This window comes from Bombyx mandarina, chromosome 20, assembly GCF_030267445.1.
Source record: "Bombyx mandarina strain Sakado chromosome 20, ASM3026744v2".
Taxonomy (NCBI): Eukaryota; Metazoa; Arthropoda; class Insecta; order Lepidoptera; family Bombycidae; genus Bombyx; species Bombyx mandarina.
The window spans coordinates 6,987,550-7,006,905 of NC_143226.1; the positions used below are offsets into that span (position 1 = coordinate 6,987,550).

Genomic DNA, 19,356 nt, shown 5'->3' on the forward strand with positions numbered 1-19,356 from the left:
AACCGAAACGCATTACTGCTTCACGGCAGAAATAGGCACGTACAGATCGTTCAAATGTTTGGCGGAAACAATCGCATGCGTCCAATAACCGTCACGTAACATTTGGCTGGTCTAAAGCAGTGGGTAGATACCTGCCTATTTCTGCTGTGAAGCAGTAATACGTTCCGTTTTGAAGGGTGGGGCAGATTTTGCACTATAGAACTAAGACTTAGAGCTTACGTCCCAAGGCTGGCTTTACTTTATTGATGTCTCCGAGCTCCAGGAACCGTGTAAAGCCAGTTGCGCAGCGTGTTCGTTCACCGGTCTAAGCTGAATTTATAGAAAACGTCGTCGTGGCCTAAAGGATAAGACGTCCGGTGCATTCGTGTTGAGCGATGCACCGGTGTTCGAATCTTAGGCGGGTACCAATTTTTCTAATGAAATACTTACTCAACGAATGTTCACGATTGACTTCCACGGTGAAGAAATAACATCGTGTAATAAAAATCAAACCCGCAAAATTATAATTTGCGTAACGTTTCGGTTTGAAAGGTGGGGCAGCCGTTGTAACTATACTTGAGACCTTAGAACTTATATCTCAAGGTGGGTGGCGCATTTACGTCGTAAATGTCTATGGGCTCCAGTAACCACTTAACACCAGGTGAGCTGTGAGCTCGTCCACTCATCAAGCAATAAAAAAAAAAAAAAAGCGTACTAGACAGATCGTGATACACCCAAAATGTTAAAGTCAAGTGTGACCAATGTAACTTTTGTTGTTTTTCCACAAATCTATGTTATATTAAGTTATATTTTAAGGGCAAATCCGCTGTAGCACCTCAGGATCGGTGAAAATAGCGTAACTTGCAGAAAGCCATGTAATTAATTAAGATATCCCTAGTACAAGAGGCCCCAAGATTTTTGACTTGTGCGTGCATATATCTATACATATAAATAAAATTGGAGTGTATGTTTGTAATATTTAAATAACCGTTTTTTACTACATGGATATGAATATATATACGCGAAAATATATTTTTTACAATTTTTGTCTGTCTGTCTGTCTGTTTGTTCCGGCTAATCTCTGGAACGGCTGGACTGATTTTGACGGGACTTTCACTGACAGGTAGCTGATGATATAAGGAGTAACTTAGACTTTTTTAGATTAGCTAGTACCGCGGGTAGCATCGCGGGACTCAACTATCAATAATAAAATTTAATGTTTCCGAAACGAAGGGAAGGCGGGTCGCTAGTGACAAATATGATTCAAAACGAGTCTGCTTAGTACGTTTTTTTTAACGTTCTCGATAGTGTAAGAGTTAACTCAAATTTGTATGGAGTTGGAACGTTTGCCTACGTGTGCCGCTAGGGGCGCTGTTCCGACTGCATACAAATCTGAGTTAACTTTTACGCTATCGACAACGTTAAAAAACTCGCACCAAGCACACGGAACGTCTTATATCTTTGACAGCAACACTGGCCGCTAGAACAATGAGAAGATCACGCGTACGTACCTGCTAAAAACACAAGATATTCTTTTAGATTTTTAAAGGTTTTAGAATTGCAATTTAGCGTTTAACGGAGGAAGCGAAATAAATGTACGCAGCAAGAATCACAATATTTAAATAATAACCGAAACTAAATTCTTGGATCGTGAAAAATAAAAACGAACATAGAATATTTTGTATTTTTCGCTAGCTATGAAGGCACTCTCATTATGACGTCACGAGTGCAGAACTTCACTTATTTAAGGTCGATATTCGTGTGACAAAACAATAAAATGACTAAGTAAGTTGAATACATCACTGGCAAGGTGAGACAAGCAATTATGTCACTATGACATCATCGTGTTAGCGAAACTCCGAGAGTTCGGCGCCAATCGCTGGGGACGTAGTGTTGGTGGAGTGTATGGATGTGTTGGCGCAAACATTTGCCAAGCAAAATGACGCGTCGTTACTTCATACAGTAGTGTGTGTGGCCAAATTTAATGCTTATTAATTGCCATTTGTTCGTTTTGTTACCTACAAGAAATGGTTGGAACAATTTTTGTTTTAAACTGCATTACATACACTCCAGTCCATAAATTTGGTGGTATGATAATGCCGCTCATATGAGCGCAAAATGAGTAGTATCAGGTACTATAATCTTTGTGATACTAATCTAGTGCCTAGTGATGTAGATTTGTTTGGACTCACAATACCATCGAATTAAACTAAGGGTTAGATCATGATAAAACAAGACAACTATATAATAATATTATACTATTAATTATATTGTTCAATATAAATACATATAGGGTCCTATGTATCGGGCCATAAATTAGTTGGCTTACATATTGTCTTATATGAACAGTCACCAATGTGACTGTTTATATAAATTACACCTTTTACCTTTTTACCTGTTAAATACACACTATACCTACAATGTTTACAAATGACTTCCTCGATGAAGGAATATTACATTATGAATTGTGTGAAAAACCAGAACTTTTAACATTTATAATTAACATAATAACCGACAGTGTGTATATTACCGTATTTAGCATGAAGAAAATAGTACTACCGCCCTACCTAAATGTATTGCTGGTGTGTACACTGAGACCAACAAAACATAATGGTTCAAAGTACACATCTAGGTATTTCTAACATTGATTCGCTACAAATTTGATCCAATATTGGCTATAGAAAATTTTAAGATAGCATTCACCAATCTATTTGTTATAATCATATTTTGTTTATTTATTTTCGAATCCCATTACACTGAGATCTTTTGATGTACAAAGTACTTTTAGTGTTGTATCTTTTATGTTTATTTTTAATAGGTTTTTAGTCAAAGTATAATAATTATAGGAACAATGGTTTTCTTAAGAACTTTGTTATTTTTTGTTTGTACTATCAATTGATTTTAGGTTTTAGTAGTTTTTGTTACCGTGTGTGATTAGTTTATATCTTCATTACATTCTTGGATGAATATCATCACGACCTGACTGGCGTTAAGTGGTTACTGATCCTGGCGATACTAAAATGTAAAAGCCATGACTCTCTTAGTTATCTCAACCTTTAAACCACAATGCATGACTGCTCCAAATAAATCACACCAACGACAGTGCTATATACCCATACAGGCTTATAGTACAGTCTACCGCCAGTAGATAATGAGGACTTTTGCTTATAAAGACAGACTACTTCAATTGAGCAGTTATGGAGTAACCCATAATGGATTTGTGATTGAAGGATTAATTATAAGGACGTTGAGCTAGTGCAATTTCATGCTCAATACATGAGATTAAACAAAATTTTTTTGGCCTGAATTGAACATAATTCATATTTATGATAACTCTTATCATTACATTTGTATTCAAATATACTATTACAGATGTCATTATTCTACTTCGTGCTTATTTTCAATTGTATTACTAGCCTAATAATTAAAATCTGTGTTTGTGAAAATTTAAATATTTTTAAATTCGCTAATTATTAATAAAGTATTGAATAATTAAAATTTAATAAAGTGTAATTTTTATTTCAAATTGTATGACAGACAGAGTCTCTGGTTATGGAGTTAATTTGTTAAACTTTAATGTATAATCTACTAGGGTTTCTCTAACCATTCAAACTGTGTACATAATGTGTAACCTTGAGAGAAAACCTGTTCTTTAGGTACGTTTCTGTACATTTATAGATTTTAAACGTATTTTAATGTTATTTTTTTGTGTATTTTGTTTGGTAATAAACTGATATATGCATCACAGTGCATAAGCCAGATGTGTCTCGTTAAATGGTAATACGAAACTTCCAAAATTTTATATGGCATTGACCGTTGCTTAAACGTGTTTAACAACAAAAAATAGGCAATATACTTACGTAAGCACCTTCAAATAACACACGGAACACAAACATCACAGTTTTCATTGATTTTAGCTCACTATCGAATATTTTATTACTGCAGACGCGCACTTAAAATTTAATATGTATTTTATTTATAATACAGTGTTGTGTTGCGAATACATTGCGAGGAAGAGTCAGAAAAAAATATTGCGTGCGTAAATTAATTTAGAAGGAAACCCGCGAGAATGAAATACCATTTTGAAAGATTGAAGTAAAGATCGTCAAGGATTTTTCCCCTTCTTGTTTCTTGGCACCTTGCGTCATCCGTTGCGGCATTTTGACATTTACTCATTACATATTGACTTTGACAACCATTAATTTGACATTCGTTTTTTTTATTCCATGTGGTAGCTCAAGCGAATAGAGTCCACAGCTTAGAGTATACATATTATTACAGCTTGCTTATGTATACTCTAAAGTCTACAGTTTTTCTTTTGCCAATTGCCGTACTCCAATAAATTAACATGCTTTTTTTGGACACACTACCAGAATGAAATAGATGGATGTTGTATTATTGAATGTTAATGAATAAATGGTCATAGTATCTTGTACTCAACATTATCGGATCAGAGTTGATATAGTCCAAATCTTGGTCCAAAACTTCAGTAAAAATTACGTGCAAAACCACTGTCTCCATTATAATATGTAAACCTGAAAAGTTCCACACAAAAATTCTAGAGTTGGGTAAAAAAATACTCATAATACATAATGGGGTTGGCAACTGTCAAAGTGGCGCTGGTGTGCATTGTTCCCATAACATTCAATATTTGTATTGGAATTTTTGATTAAAAATTATTTTAAGCACAATGACGCATTGTTTTGTACCAATATGCTCAGAAATTGGAGTACATCAATTCCCGAAGGACAAGAAAATTAGAAGACTGTGGTTAAAGGCCATTTGACGCGAAAAAAGTACTCCCACAAAAAGTTCGAGGTTATGTCGTAAACACTTTGTGGAATCTGACTATGAAAACATTAGTAAATACACAGGTATGCTTCTTTCTGTCAAATATTTATAATGCATGACTAGGTGTAGCACACATCTTTGTTCTCTTATTAAAAAAATCCAATAATAATTAGTTAGGCATACTATTAGTTGCTAACAAATTTTGCAAGTAGATTTATGCTGTAAGGAACCTTTTAACAAACACAAAATCAGACTGGAAGAAACACATTCCTCATGAGCTGTTGTTCATTATCAGCTGTTACTATTGAAAGTTCTATCTAAATCGCTGCATCCATTGCAATAACAAATATTTTGAAACTATGGTCAGGTTTCCTTGTGATAGTATATTTAAATGTTATTCTTTGTGTTGTAGGTGTCAAACATTAACATAAATATCTGAAGAAAGGTACCATCTATATTTTCATGGAATGTGAAACCAGTTTCTGAAGAAACAAAAAGTAGAGAAGTTACTTATGTAATTTTAGAGAAGGAATTGTCCCGAAGGAATATCCCGTTACATTGTTCTAAGTAAGGCACCGTTGTTATATTTATTTCATGTTTTCTGCTAGCGTATGGACATTTCACTTCAATTATAGCTTCTTCGCCCAACACACCATCAGGAGATGCAGCAAGATATGGGCGCTCTTGGCTATTGAAAATGCCACATGGTTCCACTAGCAAATCATCTCCACTAGCATATTTTGCTAGAGCATTTTTTTCATTTTGTGTCAAAATAAAAATTTTGGTCATGTAGCTCTAATCTGAAAAAAGCAAAATAATACATTAGTTGGTAGGTAATGTGTGTAATATGAGCAATTCTTTTTGCACATGCTACAAGGAATAAAGTTCCTAAGGTACACAATTTAATATTATTATTATAATAGCTACCGGAAACAGTTTGAGAGAAGTTTTCTAAGTTAAAATAAAACATCAACATTGTACCTTTCGACAAAATCCACTTTTTTTATTCGTAAAGATGCCAGACGTTTTCTCAACTCCTCCTTTAATTCTTTAACTATCCAGTTGGATTACATATTGTAAAACTGTTTAGCACTACTTAGAAAGTAATAAGAACCGTATCAAAGTCACAAAATGCCGAAATATCACGAACGCAAAACACACAAAATGGCGGCTCTCTAATACTCTCTATGACAAGGGAACAAGCTACGCTGGCGACATCTGAGAAAAGCTTTGACCGGCCAACCCCATTTAGTATTTTTTATTTCATTTTTGTAATAGCACTCCTTTTACTTTTTGAGACATATCGAACATATGGTCTAAAAGAATCGTTTCGGAATCAGACCCAGTAATAAAAAACCTTAATTTCAATAGGAAATAAGATTAATTCACTATAGATACTCTATTCCAATTACAAAGCCCCATGAGACATATTATTATGTTATTGTGTGTGTGAATTAATTGTATAAAGATTTAGATTGATTGTATATTTTTTAAATGATGTTTACGACAATGAACAAAAAATAATTATTATTTCGAATTTTGCGAAATGTGAAGAGTTACGTTATAAGAAGTGTCAAAAGGAAATTCGTAATTGGAATAGAGTACAGGTTATAACATTATTAATGGTGGCCCAAATGCAAAAAGCAATCTTGCTGGACAATGCCCGTATAGTTCGCCGGTTTCTCACCCAATAGCCCCTAACGCTCCGGCCGATTGTTGCCCACCTCGCCGGAGTGTGTCCTGCTGTCTTCTCAGGCGAGGCAGTTTTCAATACACATAATAATAATAATTACATTTATTTACTCCACAATACAAATAATATGTGCTACATATTTTATTTTATTTATTGAGTTCAAATTTACCAACCCCATGTAGCGCGAAGGTATGAGTATTTGCTGTTCACTTCACGCCGCGTAACCCTCGATTCCACGCGTTTGCTAGTGCTTAAGAAAGGTTTTTTTTTGGAACGATTTTTTTTGCGGTAGATGTTGCCTGAATTAAATGCCACGTAATGTAATGTAATTGGTTAGAGATTTAAACAGAAGCAAATAAAGCCTTAAAATGTATTTAGTTTAAGTACTGAATTCCGCTGAACAATTTTCCACAAACTTATATAAATATAAACCTCGAACGAAAGAACCGAAACCGCTGCTTGTTATAAAAGTCATTGCGTAATGGAATTACATTTTGTGTGTGGTGAGGAAGTATGCTATTATTATTATTAATTACTATTCTCGCAACAGGGGTTTTAAAGACGTTTGATGACATTTTTAATTTTGCAAAAAAGTCTTTAATCAAGTTCGGTACGAGTGGTTATAGTTTCAAATATTAAGTATATTATGTATGGAGGCCGGTGCCTTGAGGTTTCGTGCGGAACAGAGATAACGAACGCTCTACTCAATAAAACAGATAGAAACATAGTGAACGGAGCTGGGTTGAAAAGTTTAATATTTTTCTTGACATGGATTTAAAAAAAAATCAATATTGAAAATCGCAACTATTTATTTTTATTACTATTTACGTAGGAAGCGTTTCTTTTCTTCTTAATTTAATATCCTACTCATGGCACTATTTTTTAAATCTTTTCCACTTGCTACTCTCATCTCAATTCATTTAATTTCATCCCAGTTGATTAATGTCTCCTATTAATCATCATTTCGTATCAGTAAATATTATCATTTTTTCATAAAAATTAGAAATTACTTAAAAGTCTTAGTTACCAGGTCATTAAATCCCTTTAAAAAAATCCACTTGCTACTGTGGCGCCACCTTAATTGGCTCCCTTTCAGCGGACTCTTTAATACACTGAGATGATGCTCCTTACTTTTGCCCTCCATACGTTTCTTTTTTAGTTCAACTATAGTATTTTCAAATAAAACACAATAGAGCTTATGATAAATTTTAATCAAAAGTAAGTTTATGAGTATTAATCTATGTAGATTAAACGCAACTGGTATGCTGCCAATTTATTACATAATATTACTCGCGTATTCGGTCAAAATATATTTTATAGTTAGGTACATTTTTGGAGTTGATTAATTAGTAGTCGATCAGTGTTACTTTTCCGGGCGGGTCACAATAGCCCCAGTAGTCACCACTATCACCAGTAGTCACATGAACTTATAAAGATTTCGTGTAATTTATTTCTTCAACGTCATATAAGTAACGGTGAAGGAATAATGATGAGAAAATGGTGCCTGCTGGCGCATCACTTGTGACGAGTGCCCCGGGCGTATGAATAAATCCAGGACGAATTCTATATTTCTGTACTAATTTATCACAGTTTAAGTGTACACTAAAATATCGTCTCCATCATTGATTTTAGTAATCGTCCGCCAGTAAACATTGGCCTCTATCAGTCCTTTTGCTCCCAAGTAGTAAGGATACCCCTTACTAGTCGATAAATAAAATATGCCGAGCTTACTCTTGTCCGGACTCAAACCCATTGTATTAGTGACGAGAGGCTTGTTGTTATAGCACTGAGCGTCCCTCGCTTGCTGCACACTATCGCACTTCATACCTATAAATTTACCGGGATTCTTTAGGGCGGCAACCCAAAGCGCGAGCACCCTGAAATGGCTGCAAGTTGTCGTACAAGGGTACAGGTTGATGTCTGAGGGTTGGTACTCCCCGCCGTTGACGTAGAAGTCGACGTGGCCCATTCTGTTGGCCATACCGTACCCGTCTATGTTCGTGTGCACGACTTGCACGAAGCCAGCGTCTGACGGGTTGAGTCTGTCGTCCGAAACTAATGTCCTAAAACACGGGCCGGAAGGTTCTAGAGCGATGATAGACGATACGTTCCTTCCTGTTATGGTCTGGAAGTTTTTGGCTATGTAGCTGACCGTTTGGGCGCCCAGACTGAATCCTAATAATTCTAGTTTTGAAGGATCTAGGCCGTAGTCAGTTAGTTGGACTAGGACTTCGGCTACAAGTTTACCCACTGGTCTCATGAGGCGGCTTGCTCTGGAAAGGAGTGTTTTTTTAAAAATCTAATGCATTAGCGCCATGATGGAACTATCTTAATACTATTATATTATATACCTGCATAGGTATGTACAATGACCCCGCTTTTTCTGCCGCGTATATTCAATTTATCAACCACAACACTTTACTTACTAAACAATTTATTTACTACCAAATCCCATGCCAAAACTAACAAGAAGACGGCTGAATCGTGAAACTATAAATTAACTCACAAATGGTAATGCACAGTCGAAAACCTCTGGTTGTCAATAATTATGACATTGTACCCTAGAGCTTCGTACTCGTTCGCGAACATCATTGAAATGGGAAAACTGGGGCTGTCGAGATACCCTATGGCCAGGAGGAGGGTTTTCCTGAAATTGAAAATGTTTTTAAGTTACTATCTGGTGCGGTTTTCGTAAATCGCAAACACATATCCATATTTACGGTTTAATTTGGCGTTTTTATAGTCAGATAATTCCGATAGTTTACAAACTGCCAAACTTCAGGTTATTATTATTAGTGCGTTTTGTGTGAAAGTTTATAATTATTTTTATGGCAAAATAGACGGTAGCTAGCACAATATTCAAATATCGACAAATAACACCTTGGTCGTCTATCATCATCATCATCATCATCATTAGCCCACAGCCGTCAGGACATAGACCTCTCCCAATCCACACCACTGACCACCACAGCTCGGTCTTTGGCTCTGCCCCTCCATCTCTTGCCGGCCACTTTTCGAAGGTCATCGCACCACCTAGTCATCTATGAAGATTTCGAAATATTGTATTAAATATATTGACAGTAAAAAGACGAGATTAAGCCGTAAGCCATAAGCAGTTCTAATTGTATTTTAATTACAGGGGGTGGTCGGTGCGTTTTGAATCTGCCCCTATAATTGCTGATGTCCATGACCGATCTCTTATAATTATGTAGATAGACTGTAGCCTCGTCTGCCTGCGGATACCACAATTTTTTTTTTGCCAAAAAGCTGAACCGTCTAAGATTCAATAAATATTCCATACGGTGTATGGAACAATTGCCTAAACACATGTTATTACGGATCCTCCTGATCCATTAACGGTGCTTTTAGGTACCATAAGCACCGGTCACCATCCTCGTTGAACCCATCGCTTGCGACGAAGGGCTCGACGAGCGAATTAACCCACAGACACAGCCCACTAAGTTTCTTGCCGGATCTTCTCAGTGGGTCGCGTTTCCGATCCGGTGGTAGATTCTGCGAAGCACTGCACTTGCTAGGGCCAGTTTTAGCACCACTCCGACTTGAGCCCCGTGAGCTCACCTAAATGTTAGGGCGAAGCTGATATAGCCTCTCAAGGATATCAGCATAGGTAGGGAAAAAAATATATATATATCTAAGCATCAGTTTTCGTGGACCTCTTATATGCTATTCGATAAATTTATAAATCTTTAATTGTTAACAGCAGCTTTACCTCTACCTTTTAAAATTGATTCTCGGATCCTTGGCTATATTCCTAGCGTTCCAATATGAGTACTTGCGCCGGCTTCTCCCGTTCCCCTGCACCACGAAGGACAGGTACTTTAGCTGGCTCTTCGGTATGATTGCAGGCTTCGTGGAGCCGGGACCTGGAGTCAAAAGCTGTATTGGATATTTTATGGTGTTGGTATAAAATGCCTTTTAGATATATACTAACTTTTGCCCGCGACTTCGTCCGCGTGGAATAGTTAGTTTGGCATAACGCCAAATTTTACCCGCCTCTTCATTTACGTAGATATCATCTTTATAAAAACACCTTCACAAATAATGCTTTATTTTAGAACAAATTTGGTTAGCGTAAAAAGCGTTATAGAGAGGCAACCTTAACATATAGACATATGCTGTCGCGGACTTTTTTTAAATCTTTTAAAGGGGAACAATTCTCTCCTACATTATTTTAGCGAAACTTTATCCGCTCCGCTTGCATTGGTGTTAGTGTGATGTTATAGCCTATATATAGCCTTTCTCGATAAATGGTCTATCTAACACTGAAAGAATTTTTCAAATCGGACCAGTAGTTCCTGAGATTAGCGCGTTCAAACAAACAAACTCTTCAGCTTTATAGTATAAGTGTATAAATTATATAAAATAGGTTACATTTTCTATTCAGCCTCGCCTCCTTATTTCGGACTTCTCTTAAAATTCTCTGGGGATATTTCCTTGTACTGCTTGCGACGCTAGTGGTAGCGACGACCATACCACTTTTTATTGTTTTAAGTATAGACTGGTTGACTACTTCATGGTTCATCTAGTACTAATTGGTTGCCAGATCCCATAGAAATTGGGATATGGGCGCAAACTCTCAGTTGGATTGGAGGGTGGTTGTTCCAGCCTTCAAATCGAAAGTCAATTGAAGTCGTCGTGGCCTAACGGATAAGACGTCCGATGCATTCGTGCTGAGCGATGCACCGGTGTTCGAATCTCAGGCGGGTACCTATTTTTCTAATGAAATACGTACTCAACAAATGTTCACGATTGACTTCCACGGTGAAGGAATAACATCGTGTAATAAAAATCAAACCCGCAAAATTATAATTTGCGTAATTACTGGTTGTAGGACCTCTTGTGAGTCCGCGCGGGTGGGTACCACCGCCCTGCCTATTTCTGCCGTGAAGCCGTAATGCGTTTCGGTTTGAAGGGTGGGGTAGCCGTTGTAACTAAAACATGAGACCTTAGAACTTATATCTCATGGTGGGTGGCGCACTTATGTTGTAGATGTGTATGGGCTCCAGTAACCACTTAACACCAGGTGGGCTGTGAGCTCGTCCACTCATCTAAGCAATAAAAAAAAAAAAGTCATAATTGTAGAAAAAAAACACGTGTGGCACTAGGGGACTGCCACGGTAAAGCTATTACACAGCATTTTTATCAACTTATGCAATTACAATTAGACAATAATAATTTAATATTAAAACAATAATAAAATAAGACCACGCTATATTTATAAACATTAACAGAAGCAAAACATTAACTCTCCCCTTCACACTCTTAAGCTAGATCGCGCGAGAGAGAGATAGATGGGCAGACTTTTCATGATTCGCACGCTGTGCGACGTCACGCGCGCGCTTATTCCCAAACACTACACAAGCGCAACGTGTGAATGAACGCGAGCTACCTGGCAGGCGGAGTGGGGGTGTTAGGTTTTATTTTCGTTACGGAATTTCTTGATTCAGTCGCCGCGCTCAAAGCCCGCGATAAAAGCTATGCAATAGCCTTAATACACAGGATGGTGATGTCCAATGATGCAGTGCTGCTATTCACATCTATTTTGTTGATGAGATAGTTCTAATACGACATCATACAGCAGAAGCATGAAGAAGAAACAGCGGAAGCAAAAAAACTGGCTAAAATCTAAGCTTCAGCATTATCTAATGTCTGCATGCTTCGGCACGTCTATCCCCACTATGTGAAGTAGGAAAACACTTTAGTTATACAGTAGATGTTTCGTCACAATTCGGATCTGACCAATGAAGCGGCATGATCACGATTCATTAAGCTCATCGTAATCAGATCACGGAATCACTCCGACCGTAATGAGTTAAGATCAGAAAACACAAATGAGGCAATCATTTCTCGTGCGCAATGCATATAATAATCGTGACCAACGAATTTTAACGAAATGCTCTGTTAGTGTGAGGAAATATATGTTGAGGAATTCGAGTGAGAATTTTATAGACGAGCTTACAGCCCACCTGGTGGGCTACCTATAGTTTCCAGAGCCCATAGACATGTACAACGTAAATGCCGCCACTCACCTTGAGATATGAGTTCTAAGGTCTCAAGTATAGTTACAACGGCTGCTCCACCCATCAAACCGAAACGCATTATTGCTTCAGGGAAGAAATAGGCAGGGTGGTGTACTTACCCGTCCTACCACCAGATATATATCACTATATTAATAATAATGTATGGAATTTAATATCCGGTCCACAAGATGTTTAATCTTTAAGAACTAAGACTTATTTTGTCTGCGCGTTTGGCATATGGCCTGGGAGAGTTTACATTTTAAAAGAGATCGATAAATAAGAATGCTTCAGTAATCATTACTTCAATGCCGATATGTGATTATTGCTTAGTACAATATGTAAAAAATAATATCGTTTTTAATCGATGCGTTCATAAATAGTTTATATGATCGGCTTATAACTCTGTGTTGGTAAGCTTTTTGTCATAGTATAATTATTATTGTAGAAGGGTATTTCTGGTTATGGTTCTCACATATACGCAGGATCACCGACCCGTACAGAGAACATTTGTAAGTGTCACTTACATCATAAGCTGACATAACTCGTTATGATTACGAGGAAATAATGCACTTTGTATTACAATTACTATGTTTCATTGTGGGAAACTTTTGATTCTTCTTTTAGACGTAATAATCGTTTTACTTCAATTTAATACGTTAACTGAAGAAACATGGTATTTGTTGTCGATTGATGGTATTTATAACGTGAATACTATCTATCATCTTAATAAATGAGGTAAAAATTGCAACAAACTAAATGTATTCTGGTCTACGTCATTTATACCATATCGAGGGGTGAAAGACTTTTTTTGGTTTTAACTACCTATGTTTGTAATTAAATTTTTTTTTAAGTGAAACTTCTTTAGGCGCATGAGGGTAAAATTTTTACAGAACGTCACGCAGGTATGCAACGGAAGTGACATCAAACTACTATTGAAATTAAGTACTTGTCAAATGTCAGTAGTAGTTGTATTTTTCCAACTGGAAAGGCAAATGTATCATACATACCATACAGCCTAAAAATTTTTTAATTTTTTTCTGGAAAATGCTAATAGGAATTGAAATGAAATGAAAAGAATTTGGAACATTAATCAAATAGCATGAAATTAAATTAGTCAATTCAATTGGCAAAATATTAGTCATTTACAATTTAGAAATCTAAACATAATGTGACTGTCAACACTGAGGTTGGAGATTGACATTTGACAAACTTTTGGCGGGAACATAATATTATCTTCCTTTTTCCCTTCGTCTACGTCTCGAAAAACTAAAGTTTTAGATTTGTATAAATATAAGCAAGACTTATAAATTAGTTCGCCAAAAAAGTTTCACTTCTGACATGTGTACTTTGTACGCACGCACTTTTTTTAATTAAAAACACCGAACTGATGTTGTTGATAATACCAAATAAAATGCACCTTTAATTCTTCTTTGTCTCTACCTTATCCCACTAGGAGGGGTCGGCGCAGCGAATTTTTATATTCCATTCTCTTTTATCAGCCGTCATCTCAACACTCACTCCTCTCTCTCTTATATCATTCACACACTCCATCTATTTCTTCTTCGGTCGACCTCTTCCCCCTCTACCTAGCACTACCATTTCCATACATCTCCTAGTCACATGCATCTCATCTCTACGCATCACGTGTCCATACCACGCTAACCATAAAACGCATCTTTGATTACAAAGATAAATATCGCGTATTGAGCAAAATGTCGCTTAACCCAAATAGCATTTCACCCTTCGATATGGTTCATGGGAGGTGCTGCGAGGATTTACTGAACCATATTCCCGACAACTCGTATTTACGATCGCACCAATCGCATCCACTGAACCCACTCCGGGTCATTCAGGTCAATAATTTTAATTTGAAGTCGTCGTGGCCTAAAGGATAAGACGTCCGGTGCATTCGTGTTGACCGATGCAACGGTGTTCGAATCTCAGGCGGGTACTAATTTTGCTAATGAAATACGTACTCAACAAATGATCAAGATTGACTTCCACGGTGAAGGAATAACATCGTGTAATAAAAATCAAACCCGCAAAATTATAATTTGCGTAATTACTGGTGGTCGGACCCTCTAGTGAGTCCGCGCGGGTAGGTACCACCTCCCTGCCTATTTCTGCCGTGAAGTAGTAATGCGTTTCGGTTTGAAGGGTGGGGCAGCCGTTGTAACTATACTTGAGACCTTAGAACTTATATCTCATGGTAGGTGGCGTATTTACGTTGTAGAAGTCTATGGGCTCCAGTAAACATTTAACAACAGGTGGGTTGTGAGCTCGTAAAACCATCTAGGCAATAAAAAGAAAAACATTTTTTTGCCACATTCCACCAGTCTCACCTTAAACAAAGTGTGACAACAGCCTACTATGTTAGAAAGCGGATTAAACCTGGTGTCGCTGATGTCTATGGGGAACAAAAATCAGTGACCATGAAGCAGACAGTATGCTCACAGGAAACGTACGTAATTAAGGCCAACACATTGACCTGAATCAATCTGATCGACCTGCCCACTATCGGTCCCATTACAGGACTGTATCAAGGATGGTACCGTTAAACAAATACCTACAGGGATGCACGCGATCCCGTCCTGAAATCGGATTTTTTTTCCTACCTTGAGAGGTTATATCAGCGTTACTCTAACGTGTAGGTGAGCTCACGGGTCCCAAACCGGGAGTGTTGTTAACACTGGTCCTAGCAAGTGCGGTGCTTCGCCGAATCTACCACCGGATCGGAAACGCGACCCACTGAGAAGATCCGGCGAGAAAATCAATGGGCTGTGTATGTTGGAAAATCAGAGAGTAATTGGTGATGATATGGAGGAATTATATCTGTAGGAATGCTATAATTAAATGTTTTCACATTGTACCAGAACTGATTTGACGTACCCGACCTTGTTTCATGGTACATGAGTTGCGCCATCTAACAATCTAATTGTGGCTTGTCGAAATATTAAGGTATTAAAATGCCATATTTTTATAGTTAGTTTGGCAAATGTTTATTGTTTTTTATTGAAGTTAAGGTAGTCTAATTTTGTTTGTGCGAAGACCTCTTATCGTTGCTCTCGCAAAAATATATGCAGACGCTATACTGCTCGAGTGCATTGACGCTAATAGCAGAGTGAATTAAGCCATAGACACAGCCCACTGAGTTTCTCGCCGGATCTTCTTAGTGTAGATAGACTGTGACCTCGTCTGCCTGCGGATACGACAAAAAACAGTGGCCAAAAAGCTGAACGGTCTAAGATTATGTAGATATCGTAGATGCTAATTCGATAAATATTCCATACGGTGTATGGAACAATTATCTAAACACACGTCATTATGGATCCTCCTGAGCCATTAACGGTGCTTTTAGGTACCACAAGCACCGGTCACCGTCCTCGTCGAACCCGTCGCTTGCGACGAAGGGCTCGACGAGCGAATTAACCCACAGACACAGCCCACTGAGTTTCTGGCCGGATCTTCTCAGTGGCTCGCGTTTCCAATCCGGTGGTAGATTCTGCGAAGCACTGCTCGTGCTAGGGCCAGTGCTAGCAACACACCCGGCTTGAGCCCCGTGAGCTCACCTATACGTCAAGGAGAAGCTGATGATATAGCCTTTCAAGGCTATCAGCATAGGTAGCGGAAAAAAGAAAGCTAATAGCAATACTAGAAACTCTTCCCGGAACAATAACTATAGAGAGATTTAGTTTTATCGGATATTCTAATAAAATTTATGAATTTTAAGCAAAAAAAAAAAAGGAATATTTGGATTTGGTCAACATGTAGATATGCAAACATTATATATTGGTATAATAAATAATCATTAGTATATGTAGATAGATATATATCGGTCTTATTCGTGAGAGTACGCGATACATAAATGGTCAGTGTCTGCATTAGGTAACATTATTTCGACTTTAAGCTAGAAAAATGAACTTATCAAACTCAAGTAAAACACAATCTGATTCACCCACAACAACGATTCAAGATCGAACGTTGTAAACAAACACTATCATTATTCTTGACTTGTTTTTGTTTTAGCGAAACATTTGGCAAGGAAAATCCTTGAATTAAATTGTCTTTTAACAAAATATTAATCTGGTTTTTTTTTTCGTATGTGAAAGACGTGATTATTTTTTTTATATTTTTTAAATTTTTTTAAATTTTTTTATTGCTTAGATGGTTGGACGAGCTCACAGCCCACCTGATGTTAAGTGGTTACTGGAGCCCATAGACATCTACAATGTAAATGCGCCACCCACCTTGAGATATGAGTTCTAAGGTCTCGGTATAGTTACAACGGCTACCCCACCCTTCACACAGAAACGCATTACTGCTTCACGGCAGAAATAGGCGGGGTGGTGGTACCTACCCGTGCGGATTCACAAGAGGTCCTACCACCAGTAAGTATATAATGTTCCTTTTTAATACGCTTTTATTAGCTTCAGACGTATGTATGTACGTTAGTATGTAGGTAACGGAATCTTTGAACATGATTTTGACCCATTCAAAACGTCGGATTAACTCGAAATTTGGCATACTTATAAAGGACCGAAGACAATCCAACATTAAAAAAATATTGAAAAAATTGAAATTCAACTAAAAAATGAAAAATAAATAACAGTTTAAAAAAACAAAAAAAAAAAACGCTTTTATAGAAAATCCAACTAAAATATAGAACATAAATTTTAATTAAAAATAGTGTAGGTAAAAATGATTTTATTGTAAAAAATTATTTAACATTTCTATAAAGCGTTTTTTTTTTAATTTTTTAAAGTATACTTTTTATACACATTATACATGTTTTTTTTTGGCACGGGGATATCTCCGAACATACAGTCGCGCGCTTTTCGCGTCGAGCAGAATTTGGTGAATTAAAAACGAACTAAAACCTTCAGTCACTGACCAACCCGCGTCCGAACTTCACCAGATACTTTGTGTCTGATGGTAAGTTGTATTGAACTTAAATTTGTCTGGTGAGTCGGCGCGGGTAGATATTAAGACACCGCCTTGTTGCATAACTGAGTGAATACACTGCTCGTAGTTAATTTCTTTGAAAAACGTTGTCAGCACTTTTGACAGCTTTTGAGACCGCAAAATTTACTACAAATTGTTTGAAATATTGGATGTATAACTAACTACATACGCTTAAAAGCGAAAGAAACCGAGACAGATCGGTCTGTCCCTAACAACTTTCTCCTTACTTGGCTCTGCTCATTACTGAGGGTCGTGACTCCCTCCTGCCCCATTCTCTCATGTAATTTTTTTTTATTGCTTAGACGGGTGGACGAGCTCACAGTCCACCTGGTGTTAAGTGGTTATCGGAGCCCATAGACATTTACAACGTAAATGCCGCCACCCACCTTGAGATATAAGCTCTAAGGTCTCAGTATAGTTACAACGGCTGCCCCACCCTTCAAACCGAAACGCATTACTGCTTCACGGCAGAAATAGGCGAGATGGTGGTACCTACCCATACAGACTCACATGAGGTCCTACCACTAGTAAGCTCCATACAAACTTGAGTTAACTTTAACACGATGTAGATGCGTATCAATAACAAAAAAGCAGTCGAAACATACAAACAGACATCATTCCCGTAGGATATCCAGTCTCACTCCTCGGATCCATGTTGGAAGATAAACCCGAGACTAAAACGCAATAAATGTATAAAATTCTATACATTTCGTATAAATTTTCATTCACAAATAGGTAAGTGAGGTCCAAAAACAAATATTGTTACACAAAACTATCACAATGCACGCACGAACCGCATTCAAAGTGTATTTTTTTTTTTGCATTTGTATCCTTAAGTGTTTCGGCATTAAGTTGATGTAATTGCACTGATCTTATTGAGTAATTGTTCATTTGTTAAGAGCTTCTAAGCCGACACTAAATATTCTTGATGATTTTTACGTGTTAAAGTCTTTAAAGTTTGTCAATAATTAAATTTTAGTTGTAGTTCCCGTAATAACAAAATGAATTTCACATTTACATTTTTAAACAATTAACTAATCCATATTATCATCATTCTCGCTAAATGCATTTTTTTCTGATTCATAACGAAGTGAGAGCTTATTACGTGTTTATTTACGTAACAAAAGCGTTATAAAAAATTAAACAATTTCCCGCCACTTTTATCCGTAGGCAAACGCGTAAGCGACTGTGCGGCTTAATAGTAACTGACCTCGTTGAACACGGCAAAGGAAGTTAATATGTCTCACATGACAGTTTCCTTGACACTATACAATTCGTTCCTATTGAAAAAATCAGTGATGAAAATCAATATTTATATAAAATCCGAACATATGATGTAGTCGTAGCCAATTGAACTTCAAGTAGGTCGTGACATTGTCATGTTTTTATTATGATGATGTGCAGACGAGCTTGTGGACTCCACAAAGCGATTGGCGCTGCTCAACTTGAATCTAATCGATAAGTCACTCACAATGGTACGGCTGGACTGTTAACAAATCCCTTGCTCGCCCACCTGCCCTGGTAAAACTGGAAAGGCCTCCGGGCCACCAGTAATCTCTCAAACATAAAAAAGGTACGGCTGGACTGGACGGCCGATCTATCTAAAGTAAAACACTTCTCATAGAAATAGGTAGGCGTAAGGTACCCAAATCAATATGTGTTAATGCTTTTGTGAGTTGTTATGTTAGTGAAAATAACAAGCCCAACAAAAACTTATGATATTTTTATTAATTACCATTGTTATTATCAACCATTTCAATATTCCTAATCTTCTATCTATATACCTATATATATAAAAATGAATTGCTGTTCGTTAGTCTCGCTAAAACTCGAGAGCGGCTGGTCCGATTTGGCAAATTTTGGTCTTGAATTATTTGTGGAAGACCAGAG

General features: G+C 37.2%; 2 protein-coding genes across 7 annotated transcripts in view; both read right to left on the reverse strand.

The window, feature by feature from the left end:
- The window catches only part of LOC114250199 (oxysterol-binding protein-related protein 3), a 47,138-nt gene extending 42,976 nt beyond the window's left edge, over window positions 1-4,162 (reverse strand). For all 6 annotated transcript variants that reach the window (XM_089735657.1, XM_089735656.1, XM_089735655.1 and 3 more), the window contains exon 1: window positions 3,840-4,162. The gene's annotated coding sequence lies outside the window, so the exon portion shown is untranslated. The remainder of the gene's footprint in view (window positions 1-3,839) is intronic.
- A 3,499-nt stretch (window positions 4,163-7,661) lies between these two features.
- LOC114250193 (lipase member H-B) lies at window positions 7,662-18,557 on the reverse strand. The gene is made up of 4 exons (XM_028183956.2): window positions 18,072-18,557; window positions 10,200-10,347; window positions 8,970-9,110; window positions 7,662-8,736 (listed from the first exon to the last, which is right to left on the reverse strand). The coding sequence occupies exons 1-4, from the start codon at window positions 18,172-18,174 to the stop codon at window positions 8,055-8,057; spliced, it is 1,074 nt and encodes a 357-aa protein (XP_028039757.2). The 5' UTR covers window positions 18,175-18,557; the 3' UTR covers window positions 7,662-8,054.
- Window positions 18,558-19,356: the final 799 nt, after the last annotated feature.